The sequence below is a fragment of the Pistacia vera genome, unplaced genomic scaffold (assembly GCF_008641045.1).
Source record: "Pistacia vera cultivar Batoury unplaced genomic scaffold, PisVer_v2 Contig344, whole genome shotgun sequence".
NCBI classification, from domain to species: Eukaryota; Viridiplantae; Streptophyta; class Magnoliopsida; order Sapindales; family Anacardiaceae; genus Pistacia; species Pistacia vera.
The window spans coordinates 202,086-221,939 of NW_022196162.1; the positions used below are offsets into that span (position 1 = coordinate 202,086).

A 19,854-nucleotide genomic window follows, 5' to 3' on the forward strand; every position below is an offset into this window, starting at 1 on the left:
TGCTGGATTTTGACACCAATGACTCACACGTGCAAAGTGCTAAGCGGACTTAGAAATCACACGTGATAAGGAAACATGAAATGAGGCAATGAACGGGAAGCGATATTTAAAGTGGTTCGGATGCTCAAAAGTGAATCATACGTCCACTGTTATTGCATTAATAGATGGGTAAAATCAAGTCGCGTGTGGCGAGCTGAGTTATGATCTAGAGGAAATACACACACACAGAGAGAGAGAGAGAGAGAGAGAGAGAGTGTGTGTGTGTGTGTGTGTGTGTGTGTGTGTGTAAGCTGTTTTAGACTAAGATCAGCCAATCCCGTAAATGAGAGCGGTGTCCTCTATTTATAGTGGGAGAGTTCAAGGTAATGATTACAAGTCTGCAAGTGGGTAGGTTCCGTCCAAATCCTTCCTTGCACCCCATTGGTTATCTCCACGAGAAATATCCTCAAATTACGTAGGGCTTGGGTAGGTGGATAATCTCTGGCCACTCACAAGCCTGGCATTCATCTGCTGCATGACAAGAACCATACCCCTTTCGTCACTACGCGATGTGACAGCGTTTGGACGACACAAAACCTTCCTGAATCATGATTGACTCTTGCTAATGAGAGTCCACGTCAGCCCTAACTTTTCAGGCATAACAGAAGTCCCCCAGTTTTTAAGGTTTAAGGATTGAACCTTGAGAACTTCATGATTATGCCGCGACTTAACTTGCCCCGAATGATGTTTGGTCGAGCTGATTAAGCTGCAAGAAGGTCACAGCACATATCTCTAAGGGTAGTACAAGCGACCCGAGGTGGCCTTCTTCCACAAGTTTAACGACTTGGATCGAGCCTCACCAAGTGCCGTATCGATGTGTTTCAAATCTCATCCGCGGTTCGCGACTTGAAAATACTTAGCATATTTTTACCAAGGACAAGGAATCACATTGTCTCGAAACTGATACGCGGCGAATAGTATTCTACCCAAACAACCTCTTCAGATGTTATCCGTTACGCTTGACAACTAATCTGTTTAATAAAATAATCTTTATCATGACAGATGTGTCTAGTGCGCAATAAGTGCTAGCCATGTACATTAAAGCAAGCCATACTGAAACGACATTCTCTTTCAGAGCATTAAATGCGGATGAGGGCGCATTTAATGTGGAGGAGATAATCGAGTCGTCGCTTGGTTGTTCCCATGGAGGGAAGTGTCAATTGGCATTTTTTAAGCGTGGCGGTTACTTCTTCTCGCGGATTGATGACATGTGATCACAATCAATGGTGAGAAACGTATTCTGTCCAAACGTCGCTTGCCTACGGGAATCAATCGTCACTTCCTCCCCCTATAAAACCCCAGGCTCGCCTCAAGCTTTGTCACAAAACTCATACTTTCAGAGAAAGAACAAAGCTCTCATGAAATCAGTCTCCCTTTTTTCCAGTTGACACACGCCTTTCGTTTACGACAAAAAGTCCGTTCCTCCGCAGCCAAGAGGTAAGGAGGATTTCTCCTTTGCTTTTCTTTTACTATTTTGTTGATAGCTTGTCTTGACGATAATGGTGGGTATGAACTGTTTGGTAAACTTTTGTGGTGCGTATTTATGGGCTGTTGTGAGGAGAAGGCTTTTTCTTTTATAAAGAGAAAATTTAGGGCACAAATCCTTGGGGGTTGGTCCCCAAGGGTTTTTAGGGTTTTTCTAGGGTTTAAGGAAGGGACATTAGGGTTTCTTTTGTTCTTCCACGTCATTGTACGGAATACTGTATGGAGACTGAGTTATCTCTACGTGTCGCCCATTTTTCAAACCTTAGGAGCAATGGATGCCTCAGTGACTAGAACAATCGAGGGGACGAGCTCGCAGGCGCAGGACGCCCCAGCGGGTCCCGTGCAAGAGATTTTATCAGTGGCTACCAGAGATGAGATACAAAAGGCAGTGGACCAATACGCACTTAGCGTGGACGTTTACCAGCACAGAACGTATACAGAAATTCAATTAATTAAAGTTGTTTAAATTTAGTATTGCCAACAACCGCATAAATAAGCTCATAAAATTGTATGTAAATTCAATGTTTACTGTGCAAATGAATCATCTTTCACAAGCATCTGGCGTCTATCATGCAAATCATAGTCTAATTTTTCCCTTCTCTAAATTCATTCTATAGTCGATGACTCGATGGGGCCTGGAGGCCTGCATTCGAATATGAAATTTTACCACCATCATAGTTAGAACTGTCCAAAACACTTCCTTTTGCTGTTCTCATGGACATTTTCCTGTTATCCATGTCTAATATTAACATTATTGAATGCCTTATCTAAAAATGTACCATAAACTCAGTATTTTATGTGACAAAAATGTGAGAAAACAAAACGAAAAATAACAGTTTCATGTTTGAGGTTTGACCTAATGCCCATGAGTCCAGCATATTTCAGTTCTTCATCTATATATGTAGCTTCAAAAACCAGCATATTTCAGTTCTTCATCTATATATGTAGCTTCCAAAACCAGCATATTTCAGTTCTTCATCTAGTTTTGGCCAAACAATAAACATAATATCTAACTTTACATAACAAAACACGAGTCCAGCAACAAGTTCATCGGTGCTCTATTAAATATAAGGGTGAAAGTGTGAGTATTAGTATGGAAAAACCTTAAGGTGAGTCTGTAATTTTTGCTATTAATTGTGAAACTGGACACCTCGTTAGCAGGTGTCAAGGTTAGCGAAGAAATAAGCTGTGGCAGGAGGATAACAATAAGTAATCCCGTGAGCAATGCAGCAGCTTCTAGTGGAGAACCTCTCAAACGGTTTCAATTCATATATATATTAAAACAGTTTGAAATTGCCTTCCAAAATTCAATTTTTTGGCATCCTTATTGTTTTATTTTAATTTGGCCTAATCATTTTCTTTATCTTCTATTGCACACACACAGAGAGAGAGAGAGAGAGAGAGAGAGAGAGAGAGAGAGAGAGGTGTTATACATGGTTTAATTCACGCTTTCTCTGGTATGGATGCTGTGATTCAGTGATTGCACAAGTAAGCTACTGAAAATATATATGATATTAATATGTTATTATCAATTACACTAAATATTTAGATAGATAAGAAACTTATTTAGCTTGTGATATAAGTAATTTGAAAAGATAAATTATTTAGTTTATGATATAAGTATTATGAAACTCCTCTGGTATTCTAGGGTTTTTTTTTTTTTTTTGTTAAGAGTATTAATCCTCGTGAATGTGACAAGATACTAGGGTGGTAATAGTAAATGAGCACTACCACTGGTTTTAGGAATAGATAGGAGTCAAGATTAGGAGACAGGTGTTGAATATATTTTTATGGTTCAATATAAAACAAAGTTATTTTAAGTTATATACAGATAATGATATGCTTACAACTGAGTCATACAATCAAACATATAATCAAACAAAAAACATAAGATAGAGTAATCATTTTACATGAATTTTGTATAATTTTTGCCTTATTGTATACCTGGTTGTATAATTTAGTTGTAAGTATAACATTATTCATATACGGGGAGAGTTCCGCAACCTCTCTTTTTTTACACAAGTTTAAAGCCTTTGGATCTAGCATTTTAGATTGTTGAGATTCAACGTAACTTGTACATTTAATACACTTGGAAAATAATATAATTTAGATTCAATCCCAACCATTCAAATGTTTTAATCTAATGGCTCAAAAATTGTGTCAAAAGTTATGTTATATATATATATATATATCATGGCATCCAAATAAATTTTATCATTATGACTCTAAATTTGAGACGTTAGATTTTGTTGACGGTTGAGATTTATTTAAATTTTAAAAAATAATATAAAAGTTGTTCATAATTTTAACTTCTCTCACCTTATCTCTGCCACTTTTTCTCTCCATGAATTTTGTATGGTAACTAATTTCAAATTTTCAATATTATTAATCTTAATCATCAAAAAATTTGAAGTCCCCAAATTCAGTGTCCTAATTATAGAAAATATCAACACAACCTAATAAGGAATCTCTCTCTCTCTCTCTCTCTCTCTCTCTCTCTCTCTCTCTCTCTCTATATATTATATATATATATATATATATATATATATATTAATATATATATCATATATATATATAACTTTAGTTTATTTTATTATGTGAGAGTTATTAATTTGTACTGATAATTAAGTCAACCTACCTAAAATATACAATAATACTAACCTCACTAATCCCTCTCACTAACCCATCTCACTAATCCCATGTGGGAGTTTGTGATTGGTTTGGTTAGGTGGGACCCATTATTAGACAGATGGACCCCATATAAATTGATGAATTATGAACTGACATGTGGCATTAGTAAGAGAAGGTTAGTGAGTGTAGTGTTACTCTAAAATATAACCAATTTTATAAAACTAAAACATAAATACCCTACTTTTTTAAATTTAACTTGTCCTACTCTACTGCTCTAGGTACGCCCAAGCCCAACTAGAGTTGGAAAAGTAACCCGACCCGACCCGAGTTACTACTTTTGGCAGGTTGGTCCTAACCCGCCCGCCAACAAAGGCAGGCCTGGTTAGGCCCGCCATGTTTGCGGGAATGGCTGGCCCAACCCGGCCCGCCAACCCTAACCTGTTGGGTTAGATTGCGGGTCGGGCCGGGTTAACCCCCTTTTTTTATTTTTGATTTTGTTTTATTTAGTTAACTTTTCAAATAAATAATTAACGATTTATAAATGAATAAATGTAATTTTTTTTAGTTAACTTTTCAAATATCAATAACTAAATTAAATTAATTTTTTTTTATTAACATTTCAAATATTAATTCAATTTTAATACAATAAAATTTAATATAAAAAAATTAGATTTATTCATTCAATTGATGAAACTTTAGCATAAGGATGAATTATATTTTATACAAGACATGGAAATTTAAGAATAAGACTTCAGTATTTAATTTTTTTATATTTTACGTACCATAAAAAATAATAATAATAATAATGTGTTAAATATTACGAAGTTTTATACATTTTAATATTTATGATTTAAAAGTATAGTTTAATATTATTGTGTAAAATTATTTGCAAGAGTTTAATCATAATAATTTAATTAAAAGAACTAAAAAATGGGGGAAACTTGAAAAAAATAATTAATTTTTTAATTTTTTTGGGCCAACCCAACGGGTTGTCTTGCCAACCCACCGGGTTGGCTATTGTAAACAAATAGCAACCCCTTGGGTTGGCGGGTTGCCATATAGCAACCCGGCCCGCCTATAAGGCGGTCCGGGTTGAACCCTCTTCAATGCGGGCCGGGTTAGGGTTGACCCGCCTAACCCAGCCCATTTGTTCCACCTCTACGCCCAACCCAAGTTACTTCACCTTCACATGCACATTTGTGATATTCTTAAAACATGTTGGACCTTACTGATTTTAACCCAAACCTGAAGAAACTAAAATGAAATATTTTCTCTGAAATAAAATCCCAAGCAACGAATCTTCTTTACCCGGCAAACACAAAGATGAAAGACCTAATCAAGCAGTCAATTCCTTCACTCGTTTAGGTCACCACTCACCAACAAACACAACACAAACAATTTCTTACGATCTTCTCTTTTCAACTCTTCTCAAAACTTCTCCTTGACAGAACTCCATGGATAACCCTTCCAGACCCGTTACCGGCTACCCCGCTCCCAACCAAAATGGCCATCCTCATCCTCCTCCCAACGCCGCCTACCCTTACGCCGCTGCACCCCCGCCCTCTCAGCCCTACGCCTACAACCCTTATTACCAAGCCCAAACTCCTATTTACCGCCGCCCGGCCTTTGTCCGTTCCTTCCTTATCACTATGATCGCCCTCGCTATCATCTTTGGTTGCATTCTATTCATCTTCTGGCTCGTCGTCCGGCCACGTGTCCCCGAGTTCCACATCACCTCTCTCTCCGTTTCCAACTTCTCTACCAATAACTCTCAACTTACTGCCAATTGGGACGCACGCGTACAGGCCTATAACCCCAATAAGAAAATGAGCGTCTACTACTACGACGTCTTTTCCGCAATTAACTACAATTCTGTTACGTTGTCGCGAACACAAATGCCTCCTTTCGAACAAGGCACACGCAATCAGACGGAATTGACCGCCAAGTTCGCGGTGGTTGGTTCGTATATTGAGGAGAAATCGGTGAATAGTATAAATTCGGAGAGGAGTGGTGGATCGGTGAAGTTTGATTTCAGGCTGGAGGCTTATGCGAGGTTCAAATACGGTGGTTGGAGGATGAGGAGGAAGTGGGCTAGGGTTTGGTGTGATGACGTGGCGGTCAGTCTTTCGTCAAGTAGTGGATCGGGGAACTTGGTGGGTGGTTCCAAGAAATGTAGGGTGGCTATTTAGGTATGTTTGTTTGTTTGGGTGTTAGTTTTTAGCATGTATTTATGTTGAAATGTAGCTAGATTTTTTCTTTTTTGGATTTAATGTAATTTCAGGATGAATTATATATGATATGATGTGAATCAATGCGGTATAGATGTACATGGATTAGGGCTTGGTGGCTGTATAGTCTATGCTCTTATTTATTGCTGCAATTCAATTGAAAATATTTTTGGTTGTTCCTATCTATTAATTTCATATTTATATTTCCATTGTGGTTGTTGTGGCTCTTTTGCTTGGAGTGAATTTATTTTTTTACTTTGATAAACCTAGCTCTTTTGGATAAGTTTTTGTCTCTGGCTTGGACTATGGATGTATATAGCGGAAAATCTCAATTGAAAAGCACTTAGATTTGTGTATCAATTGTTGAGTTTATGTATTCTTATTCTCTGAAAGAATGAGATATCAAATAAGATGTTTGGTATGAAGTCTTAGATGAATATTGTACTAATCCTGATTCACAGATAATTTATGGGATTTTTATTTCAATGAATCGGAAGCTTTGCAGTGTTTATATGTGCTTTTGAGAATATTCTTTTCTTTTGATCTCAAACATGATTCAATTTAGCCCTGATCTCTATGATTTCATTAGTTGTCATTCCTATGGATGACTCTAGATAATGTCAAGAGGGTGGAACATCTTAATGAGACTTATTGCAGAACCTGGAGGTCTAGCTTTATACTAGGGTTGAATGGCACAAGACCTTGGGCTTGTAGGGTCCTACAGGCTTAAACAGAGGACCCTGCTGATTGCATGATAGTGCCTTAACTCTTAAGATGATATAACAATGATACCATTGAGATTGGCCATGAGAAGATTTTTCTTGAACAAACTTGGACTACTTAGGTGGAAAAACGTGCTAGATTTTTCCTGAGGTATGAAGTTGCCATAAAAAATGAGGAATGCAATATGTTTGTTTAAAAATCAGAGTCATCTGGGTGATTGCACTGCCTTATGGTGTTGCAATTTGTTTTCCTTTGGATTTTCATTTATTTATTTTTTTTGGCTTTGAACCAATTTTGGTTATGCTGGAAGAAATTTCATATAGCACTTTTCTCTTGAGGGTGGCAATTCACTACTCAATGAGGTAGCAGATCCACTTTTCTGCTTACTACTCAATGGGTGTGATACTGGATATGTTGAAACAAAGTTTCCTGTTAACATCTTTCAAAGATATTACTTTTAATGCACTAGATAATCTAACAATCAACTTTTTATGTCCTAAACCCCCTTGACACTTCAACTTTCCCCTGTCAATTTGACCACCAATGATGGTGATATAGTTAGCATTTGCTTTGATTTTAAATAACTATACCTGTGTCTTTTCTCCTCTAACTGCACTCTTCTACTTGTCTTTGTTTCCTTTCCCCTACATTCTTTAGCTCTCTCACCTTTTTAACCCTTACTCAAGCCATGCTAACTCTTAAGTCAATCCTTCCAAATCTTAAATCACGGTGAATGGATTAAATTTCTGGAGTTCAATCGCAGACTCCTTACCAACTAAACTAGTCGGTACCCACAACTCTTTTTGGCTTAGATTTTATTTACTCTTTGTATATTTTCAGATTTTTTTCCTGTTTTGTTACTGTTCTATTGGTTTGTCACTGACTCTGAGTGATTCTTCTCCTTGGATCAAGAAGAATCTTTGGTCAAAGTATCTGACAGTCATTCATTCCAAAAGGTTGATGTTGTTGAAAGCCTGAATGAAAGATATAAATGCATATCTGAAGTCAAAGCTGTTGTTTCTTAGTATGATTTTGCATCTTTTTTCTTGATATGATTTTCAAGACTACCTGTTAGATTTTAAAATCGTGCCGTGATTAGGATAATTGAAAACTGTTAACTTTGTGTCACCAAAATCAGAATATGAGCTCCTTTGGTTAATCTTCTTTTCACATGGGACGAGTTGTTTGTTGGCTCTATTGTTTGCCATACTTTTTATTTCTAAATCTTGCATCTGTTATACTCTTGGAACAAAGCTAAGGTCATTTTTATAAAACCTGGATGAGGTTTGCCTGACTAATTGTTCTGGCCCAATCAGACCCTAAATATATTTTAAAGTAAAACATATATGAAAGCTTAATTAGCCAAATTAACCTGTGAACTGTTAAACCATTACCAGCAATTAAAAGCTGAATGGATTTTTAACACCAGTGTAAAAGTGCACATACTTAAAATTTTTAGTGTTTACCTCATATACTTTCCCAAGTTTTACTTAATCTATAAGTAGTAGTTCATTATAAATCTGTCTTTTTCTTTAAAAAAATTATTTGGATGAAGTTTTTCAAAGTTTGAATTATTGATCATGATGACATGAGTTACTGCTTTTTTTTTTTTTTTGTTATATTAATATTTATTCTGGCACGATTGATAGGATCATCTGAATTTGTTAAAATATTTTTAAAAACTTTGATTTCCCTTCATATTCTCTTGTGCAGATTTAATTTAAAGTACTAAATTTGTAATAATAATATTCATGTCACAGATATAAGTAGTTTAATTTGTCCATTTGATTTATTCCCAATTCTTTTTAGAGGCAACAATGGATTTCATAAGTTGTTTTGTCTCTAAAATTTTATCTGAATTATAATTTTTTTTTTTTAAAAAAGAAGCCCTGTTGTTTGATCTTCTTTCTCAATTGATTTGTTGTGTTGCAGGACCTATTATCCCCTTTGTGCTTTAATCTTCACTGCCCTGTTGATTTGCCTTGCATTAGATTTGTTAATTGAAAAAGAGAATTCACTTCTGAATAAAAGCTCACTATTGCTGATCTTATTGGCTTCTGTGCATCTTTTTCCATACAATTCAAAAGGATGATGTTGTTTGTCAATTGAAAATGATTGTTCTCTTATTTATCAGTAATTTTTTTATATTAAATATATCTGTCATTTTACGTTTGGATTTCTGGAGAAAGTAAATGTAGATTTTAAGTGACCAAGAAAGAATATAATTGAGGATGTACTGGAAACAGTATACCATCTGAAGTTTGCTGTTGTTGATGGTGCATGTGAATGGTTTCTTTAACCATTTGAACATTTAGATTTTAAACATGGAGCATTGGCTACAAATGTATTGCCTAAAGTATATTACGCAGAAAGTGCGAATGAGTAGATGGAGAAAAACAGACCAGGGCAAAGAATTGGGCGGTAGCCTCTTAGAAATTCATAGGACATGTGTTTAACCATAACGTACTAAAAGAATACCACAATCATGTATCTGAATATAACTTCTTGTTGGAATTGGAATAAAGCATGGTACAAATATGAAAGTGCAGAATTCTGATCCTCCAGGTTTGAGTAGTTGAGTAGGAGAGATTGAATTGTAAGATATATTATTCTTCTCAATACAATCTTATCTTTTGTGACTTTCCACATTTTAGGTCATAATTAGATTGTAGATTGATATGAATATTAACAGTTGTTCTGAAATTAGAGTTTGACTATTACTTTGAGGTCATATTATATATCCTCAATTAATGAGTTTTTTAGAGTTTTGAATGGCGATTACAGTCTGATAGCAAGTTATCATAGCTCAATATTGGAGATTCTTGAAATAAACACGACTGCTGACTTTCATGAACAACCAGGGAAAACTTTCAGAATAATATTCTGCTAATTGTCTCATAATTTGGTCTTTACATTCTTTGCTTGTATGCTTTTAAGTCATTTCTTGTGTTGACTTTAATCCTGCCGTTGTCTGTATATCTGCTTGAGTTTCTTTTCATTTTTGACTTGAATCTTGAGTAGAGTAGAATAAAACAAATATGTATGTTAAGGTTATTGGTTAAGAATGGTTTATTATCATCAAGCGTTTCCTTTTCTATATAAGCTAACAAATTATTGTCTTCTACAATACCTTTGCTTTTGTCATGTGAATGTTGTCATAGAGTGCTTGTTTCTTTTGTTCCAACCCGCGTAGTAGGATGAGATAGAAGTTGGAAATCACCGACTTGTATAATCTCAGTTGGGTTTTTCTGGTTATCTCTGAAAATTAGAGGTAGTCCAATGGCATCATGTATTCACTTGGGTAGAATTCTTATTCTTGAAACTACTGGTCTAGAACTTTCTCATTCATCTCATCTCATGCCATCTCATCCTTCAATGGTTGAACAGGTTCATCCTACATTTTGGGGAAAGTTTTCAGTATGGTAAGTTTTTCAAGCTATAAGTTTTCTTAACATAGTGGTAGTTAATAAATAAGGGAGATAAAAGAAAAAAAATGATATGTGAAATTTTTATGAAATGGAGATATATATGATATGATTTACAGGTATCTAAGTTTTTCTGGTTAGGATTTTCTATTCTTTTGCTTGTGTAGATGATTCAATTCCTTGTTTGATCATCATCTTCATTTTTTCCCCTTAAAAAAATCGTAATAATTAGTTTAGACCAACAAATTGGGTAACATAACATATTAGCAGTTAAATTGCAATACTTAGTTTTAGACTAAAATTAAATAAAACAAATTAAAAAAAAAAAAAAAGGGTAATCCTTTGTATTTCCATTGGAATCAAAAGATTCCTTCCTTGCTTTTAGTTATTGACTTATTGTCATCTTTACTCCTTTTATATTGGGATTTTTTGTTTTTTTGGCTTTAGAATATCTAACCTTTAAATTGATCAACTTTTATGTTTTGCTTTATTCTTTACAAGTGAAGTACTTTTGTATTTTGTCCCATCTCTCTATTATGATTGTTCCTTGAAGAGGGAAAAACGATAATGAAGGTTAGGGGAAGATCTTGATTGGACTTTAAGGAGTTTTAAGTAATAGTTGATCTATAAAAGAAGATATAATATTTGTTAGTGAAGAGTTATTTAAGGTATACGAATAAATTGATGCATTTAAAACTTATAATAACAACACCTGAGTTATGATTCTAGTTTGATTGAAGGATTTGTGTTTGGTGAATTACAGAATAATGTGATTGATTATAGAAGGAAGGAAGATAATGACCTACGTGTTTCCCTTCAAATCCAAGCAAAAATGGAAACTAGTTTTTGTTTTTAGTAACTTACCGAATCAAATCATTACAAGTCACAACCACCGTATATAATTAGCCCCACGATTAGCTTCAATAACAACTAATAAGAAAATGAAAATAATGTTTCAGTTTATGAGTTGGAGATGGATCTTTGATCCTCTCCATGAATGGTATTGGTTGGTAGCTGCCATTGAGAGCGATGGTTTATTATTGTTAGCAAGAAATGGCTTCAAATTGACATCAATCACATTAACATCACCACATCATTTGTTAACACCAGTCTTTACGACCTCACCTTTCGATTGAAGGCTTGCCGTTGCATTTAACTACATTTGTTGCATGCGCAATTTGATTATTACAAAAAGAAAACCAATTTAAGATTACTAAAATACTTAAGCCAATCCGCTTTATAAAAATTAAAAAAAAAATTCGAACTGTATTATATAATTTAACTGAGCGTAATTAATGTTGTTTTAATTTCAAGACTAGGAATACTTAAATAAAACTTCTGATAGACTACTACGTATTCTATTTCTAATAATAGAAATTACTTTTGGATCATTCTAAAATATTAGGTTGGGAAGATATTAAAATCATCATAACCGTCAAGTCTATTTATTGTTATTGTTACCAACCATTCATAAAGATTCCATATATATTACATTTCATCAATTATTAGTATTATGTCTCTCATATCAAATAGACATGGATTGAATTCTGGGCTTATAACAATGATTAAAAACTATTACTCGATAATCAATCTTTTGAGTGGTTGACAAACCTTCGACCCATTATATTAATTATACTATGAAGTCTTAATAAAAATGATAATGTTATAACAGAAACTTAATACTGATCTATACACCAACACAAATCAATCACACCAAGAAATAAGAAAACACAACAAGAACAAACACACAAACAAGCCACGATTTACCGTGGTTCACTTATCCTTTTATGGATAAGCTACATCCATGTTGAGCTCAAGAACGGTATGAGCTCGCTGCACTTCGATTATCAAGAACAGTTAAGATTACACAGATTCAACACTCACCAGATCTACCCAATTACAAACTGCAACCAGCCTTACAAGATACTCTGTGAATATCCCTAATCTGAGAGAACAACACTCTCACCTGAATGATTAAACTCCCTAATCACTCGACTGATTTAATTCACAATCTGGAAAAATAATCTCAACCCTAACACAGAGAAGTGCAAACCTAGAAAACCTTAAAATATGTGTGTCGTTCGCTAATTTGAACGAAAGTGTGTTTATATATGGTTTAACTTCGTGGTTGATCTTGGCTGTTAGATCTGGAGTGCATCCTACGGTCTAAATTTGTCCCGGTCAATATGCCTACAACGATGTCGTATTCTTGTTACTCAAAACGATGCTGTTTCAGGCTTCCACATTTAACAATCTCCACCTTGGAAGCACTGGAAACAGACTCTTTGTGCAGCTGGCCTGGTACCATTCTGTCATAGCTCTTTATCACTCAAGACTACTTGATATACAGCAAGTTCAAGCAGTTCTTGAACTTGGTTGGAGTGATAATTTTGGTGCCCATATCTGCTGGATTCTCTTCTGTGGGTACCTTCTCAAGTTCAATGATTCCATTTGCAACTTGGTCCCTCACAAAGTGATAGCGGACATCCACGTGTTTAGTTCTTTCGTGATACACTGGATTTTTGATTAGGTGGATCGCACTCTGACTGTCTAAATACACTGTCACCTTTCCACCAATTAGTTTTACTTCTGTCAAAATTCCTTTTAGCCATAAGGCTTCTTTAACTGCATCAGTTACTGCAATGTGCTCTGATTCTGTTGAAGACAGTGCTACAATAGGCTGCAACTGTGATTTCCAACTTATACAATTTCCACCCAGTGTAAAGAAATATGCAGTTGTTGATTTTCTAGTATCCTTATCACCTGCAAAATCAGCATCTACAAAACCAACTAGATCAAGTGCAGTATTTCTTTTACAGTATTCAAGCCTAACACAAACAGTACTGTTATATATTTTAGGATCCATTTTGGAGCAGTCCAATGCTCCATACCAGGATTGGACATATACTTGTTTAACATGGAAATGGCAAAGGCTAGGTCTGACCTAGTACTAATCATGGCATACATCAGTGACCCCACAACATTAGCATAAGGGACAGACTCCATTTTCAACAGTTCTGACTCAGTTTTGGGCCATTGTGACTTACTGAGAATAAACTGACTGGTTAGGGGCATTGAGACCAGTTTGGCACCAACCATGCCAAACTTTGTGACTAGTTTAAGTAAGTAAGATTGTTGCTGCAGTCTAAGTTCACACCTCTTTCTATCCCTATCTATTTCCATGCCTAAAATTTTCTTAGCATTTCCTAGGTTTTTCATGCTGAATTCAGTGTTTAGTCTTTTCTTCAATTCACTTATCAGGGTTTTTGACTTACTGATCAACAGCATGTCATCCACATATAAAAGCAAGTAAATAGGCATATTTATCCATTTTAAAATAGAAACAACTGTCATATTGACTTCTAGTGAATCTTATACCTATTATAAAGGTGTCCAACCTTTTGTACCATTGCCTAGGGGACTGTTTTAACCCATATATGGATCTTTTTAGAAGGCATGCATGTTCAGTAAACCCCATAGGTTGGCTCATATAGATTTTTTCTTCTAGTGTTCCATGAAGAAATGTAGTGGTGACATCCAACTGCTCTAGTTCTTAGTCTTGATAAGCAACTACAGACAGCATCAACCTAATTGTTTTGTATTTTACCACAGGGGAGAAGACTTCATTGAAGTCTATCCCTTCCCTTTGGGTGAAACCCTTAGCCACAAGTCTGCCTTTGTACCTAGGTGGGTCAGCTATGGAAATGCCCTCTTTAAGTTTAAACAACCACTTACATTGGGTCAGCTTCTGATTACTTGGTTTTGGAACCAATGTCCAGGTTTCATTTACCTTTAAAGATTGCATTTCCTCCTCCATAGCTGTTTTCCATTTGTCCCTATCCTTGGATTCCATGGCCTCTTGATATGTATTAGGTTCAGACCTAAGCACTTCAGTACCTGCAAGTAGAGCAGTGTAAATCAGTTCTGCATATGAGTACCTTAAAGGTGGTTTTACCTCTCTTCTGGTTTTGTCTCTGGCCAGTTGATAGTTTGTCAGTTCATTTTGCTGTGGTTCTAGGAACTAATCTGCTTCCTCATCTTCAGCTTGGTCAGGTTCCTCAGATGCAATTTCAGTTTTAGGCTGCTGGGTAGTTTGTGCTTGTGCTTGATGTGGGTTTAATTGATGGGTTGTGTGCTCCACCTCAATCTGAGTGGTACTGGTCTGTCTGGTAGCTTCTTCTGTGCTTTTGGTTGTTCCTTCATCAGGGTTAGTGCCTTTGCATGGGAATACTCCCTCATTAAACACAACATCCCTGCTCACTAAGATCCTAACCCCTGGTGACTCTCTGTCCCACAGCCTGTATCCTTTTGTGCCCTCAGGATATCCAAGGAACACACACCTGGTTGATCTTGGTTCCAGTTTTCCCCCCACTGTGTGAGCATATGCAGCACAGCCAAACACTCTTAGGTGCCCTAGTTCTGGTCTTCTCCCAGACCATCTTTCTTTTAGACTGATTAGACTTATTGCTGTGGAAGGACTCCTATTCACTAAATAGGCAGCTGTGGAGAGTGTTTCACCCCAGCAAGTTTTTGGAAGGTTTGAAGTGATCAAAAGGCATCTTACTTTGTCTATAAGTGTTCTGTTCATCCTCTCAGCCACCTCATTTTGTTGAGGGGTATTTCTCACTGTCCTATGCCTCAAGATCCCCTGTTCACTACAAAACTTATCAAACTCCAGATTACAGAACTCAAGCCCGTTGTCAGTCCTAAGGGCTTTCCCCTTTCTGCTAGACTGGTTTTCAACAAGGGTTTTCCAGTCTCTAAACTTTGCTAGGGCTTGATCTTTTGACCTAAGTAAGAATACCCAGACCTTCCTGCTGTAGTCATCTACTATTGAGAGGAAATAGTTGTTTCCACCATGAGATTTAACCTTTTCTAGCCCCCATAAATCAGAATGTAGGTAATCCAAACAGTTGTTTGCTAAGTGAACTCCCTTAGGAAAACTGTTCCTATGCTGTTTACCAAGTACACAATTTTCACAGAATTCTAGACTGGTAACAGTATATTTCCCAAATTGTCCTAGCCTGTTCAGTACATCCATTCCCTTCTGACTCATATGACCTAACATTAAGTGCCACCTTTCAGTTACTGATAAATTTGGAGACCCAAGTGTTGTGCTGTTGTAGTCAGAATAAAAACTACCACAAAGTACATACAGACCATTTTTCTTTTCTCCTGTCAACACAAGATTCTCATTTTTATAGACATTCAACCACCCACTGTTTACCTTATAGCAGCACCTGCTTCATCTAGGGTGCCTAGTGATATGAGGTTTCTTTTTAAGTCAGGTATATATCTGACTTTGGTCAACCTTATTAGTTTTCCCCCACTTAACCTAAGGGTTATGCAGCTAATCCCCTTAACCCTACATGCTTGGTTGTTCCCCATGTACACAGTCTCATGATCAGACTCCTCAAAGTCTTGGAACCAACTCCTATTAGGGCTCATATGGAAAGTACAACCTGAATCTAACACCCATTCTTTTGTAGTGTCAGATATTGACACTGTGAGGACTTCTGGTTCATCCATTTGGTTACTAGTGGTGGCTAGGTTGCTCTCTGTGTTACCTAGTTTCTGTTTCTTCTTCCAGTCAAAACAGTTTTTCTTTAGGTGGCCTGTCTTATTACAGTAGTAACATTTCCTGGTTTCTGTTTTGGCTTTGTTGTTCCCCTTCCATTTCTTCTTGTTCTTACCCCCCTGATTTGGCTGAAAACCTTTACTAGACTGAGCAGATTCTATTCTACCCTTCACAAATAGAGTGCTATTGTTTTAAGCTCTAATTCTCTAGCTTTAAGACCCGCAACTATCAAATCAACACTGGGTACAGTATCGGAGTACTGAAGGGCATTCTTGACTACTTGGTAGTCTTCAGTTAGGGAATTTAATAATATCATGGCAAGACTAGTTTGTCTTAGTTCTTGGTCTGTGCCCTTTAAGATTAGATTCATCTTAAGGAATTCATCTAAGTTTTCCTCTATGGACTTCGAATTATCCATCTTATAAGAGAATAAGGCTCCCTTTAAGAAAGCCAAATTCGGTGCAGACTATAAGGCATAAAAAGATTCTAATTTACCCCATAAACCAAGAGGAGTTTTGAATCCATATACCTTCCGAAGGACACTGTCTGAAAGATTCATCACGATCAGGTTATAAGCATCTTCGTCAATCTCTTCCTTCTTCTCCAGCTTCTCCTCTGACCATTTCTGGGGATCCTTTTCTAGTGCAATTGCAACCTTGTTGTGTGAGAGAAGAGCCTTCATCTTCTTCTTCCAGCTCCCGAAGTCGATCTTCCCATCGTATTGGGAGATCTCCATACGGGTAGTGCTCATTTTTTTTTCTTGTAATGGCAGGGAAGGAAAGTCTAAGGTGTACGTGGCATTGTTACACCAGAAGTTGCCAATTACTGCTAGGCAGTTTTTAAAGCGTTCACTGGTTTTCCAGCCAATATACCCTTACACTTTATCAAGATTTGACTCTCTAGAACCAATTCTAGACTCAAAGAAATAATCAATTCAAAAAACCCCAATTCTCGAAACCCTAATTTTGTGAAACCCTAATTTTTTTTTCAAAAATTCCCAAATTCACAAAACCCTAATTTCGTAAAAGAAACTTCTTATACTGAAACAACGACAGAGAAGGTGAGTCTAGGTGCACGAGGCATTATTACACCAGAAGTTGCCAATTACTGCTAGGCAGTTTTTAAGGCGGTCACTGGTTTTCCAGCAGATATACCCTTACACTCGATAAAGATTTGACTCACTAGACTCAATTTGGAGACTCACATGAATTGATTCGTAAAACCCCCAATTTCTCAAAAGAACCCTAATTTTGTAAAAATTGAACTTCAACTTCAAGAAATGGCTCTGATACCACTGTTATAACAGAAACTTAATACTGATCTATACACAAACACAAATCAATCACACCAAGAAACAAGAAAACACAACAAGAACAAACACACAAACAAGCCACGATTTACCATGGTTTACTTATCCTTTTATGGATAAGCTACATCTACATTGAGCTCAAGAATGGTATGAGCTCGCTGCACTTCGATTATCAGGAACAGTCAAGATTACACAAATTCAACACTCACCAGATCTACCCAATTACAAACTGCAACCAGCCTTACAAGATACTCTGTGAATATCCCTAACCCGATAGAACAACGCTCTCACCTGAATGATTAAACTCCCTAATCACTCGACTGATTTAACTCACAATCTGGAAAAATAATCTCAACCCTAACACAGAGAAGTGCAAACCCAGAAAACCCTAAAATATGTGTGTCGTTCGCTAATCTGAACGAAAGTGTGTTTATATATGGTTTGACTTCGTGGTTGATCCTGGCCGTTAGATCTAGAGTGCATCCTGCGGTCTAAATTTGTCCCGATCAATATGCCTAAAACGACGTCGTATTCTTGTTACTCAAAACGACGTTGTTTCAGGCTTCCACATTTAACAGATAAATTTTTAATAGTGTTTATGCATTCTTTGACTATAGGTTGGGGTATATACTGAAGATTGGACACGATAATTTCATAGATCAAAGAATATTTCTACTAGTAGGCTATCAGCCATTAACTTGAAAGCATACGATTCTATATTATCTTCGAGTAAAGAATGTTCAAAGAGAAAGCTCAACTTTTTCCACATTTATCATTGATTCAAAGTCTTTATACTAAAAGCAATACTGGAGTCTTTGGATCTCTATAATACAAAATGAGGAGAAGTCGCTTGTGAATTCCAAATTGCAGCTTCATTATATTACTCTTGCCCACTGCAATGTCCCACCATGTTGGTGTTTTGTTGAATGAGATTAGGATATTTCGCTTTGGAGGCTGTGTTTATTGTCTCCCTCTCACATTAAATTTTTAACTCTTCACCTGTCTTTAACCTCAATCATCACATTCTCTATGGTTCAAAGAAACCCCCACATCCAAAGTTTTTACAAAACGCATTTGTTATTTTTTTTTTTTTATAACTGTTTGTGAAATGAATCCAAGAAAGTGTCCTGATTTTTAAAAGCAATGAAAATAATAAAAATTTATACGTCCAAAGTTTATTATTGAATCACCATTGGGTGGCCAGTGATTAACTAAGACTCTTGGATATATTATTCAAAAAGTCATTAGAGGTTTACTCAGTCGTTAACTTCAGAGTCTCTAGAGATTAGTTGAGGTGTGAGCAAGTTGGCTTGAACATCCCTAATCTTTTCAAAAAAAAAAAAAAAAAAAAAATCATCAATTAAAAACTTCTAAAAATTGCATTTAGAGCGGTTCTTATAATATTTTAGGCTAAAAAATACACTTTTTCTATTGTAAAGATTGTGGAAGTTTCCAAGCTAGAACTTTAGTGTTTTAAATATTTTTTATATATAAATGATTTTAGAATTCTGCCAGAACTACAGAGGAATCTAAATAGATCAACATAGGGAAGAATTTAGGCAGAGCCATGGATAGACATGCACACTGCACTTATACATTCAAAATGGAATTGAACGCACAGCTTATTCAATGTAATAAAAAAAAATATTTAATTAAACATACATTTTTCTTTATGTCTATTCTTATATTTTAATTTATCTTTGAAGTTTGAACACTGTCTAAAGCCATATAATATTTAGAAATATGGTACTGACAACAAGCACCAGTTTATTCGAACGATGTGTAATGTATTTAAATAATTTCTTATAGAGGGTTATGCTAAGCTTGAGAATTACTTTACTGTTTTACCGGCATCTAAATATCTATGCTAACAAAAAAAAATTAATTTCATATATATTATTCTTCCTTTTTGCATCTAATTTTATGATATATATACAAGTGAAATAACGTGTTTGTTCTACAAAAAACTTATATAGTATAAACATAACATGTATCATATTCCTTATTTAACCTTATTAGAAGATTCCATAACAATTCAATTATTATCTCTATATTAAGATTTAATCTGAATATAACTGCAGTTAATTCAAATTATATCATTTTCTTAGTAAGAAATGTACTAGTATAGCTTATACTTAGATATAAAAATTCATTAAACTGGTTGTATTAAGCTCAAAACTTTGTTTTAATTAGCAATACTTAATGGTGTAATTTTATCTTCATGCAAAAAGTCATCACCACATAAAAGTATCTCTGGTCACTTGGAAAAGGAAAATTATAATAACATTTAAATATGTAAACATTATTCAATTTTATACTAAGGGCCGTTTGGATCGGAGTTAATATGTTGTATTTTACAAGATTCTGTATTTGGCTTGACAGTAATAATATTACGGTAACTTTTATTGCAATAGTGGTTATTGTTGATAATGTGGG

The 19,854-nt window shown here is 35.6% G+C and overlaps 1 protein-coding gene across 1 annotated transcript; it reads left to right on the forward strand.

Moving 5' to 3' along the window:
* The first annotated feature begins 5,477 nt into the window (after window positions 1-5,477).
* On the forward strand, window positions 5,478-6,565 carry LOC116138893 (NDR1/HIN1-like protein 10). Its single transcript, XM_031424567.1, has one exon. The coding sequence runs from the start codon at window positions 5,610-5,612 to the stop codon at window positions 6,342-6,344; it is 735 nt and encodes a 244-aa protein (XP_031280427.1). The 5' UTR covers window positions 5,478-5,609; the 3' UTR covers window positions 6,345-6,565.
* The last annotated feature ends 13,289 nt before the right edge of the window (window positions 6,566-19,854 follow it).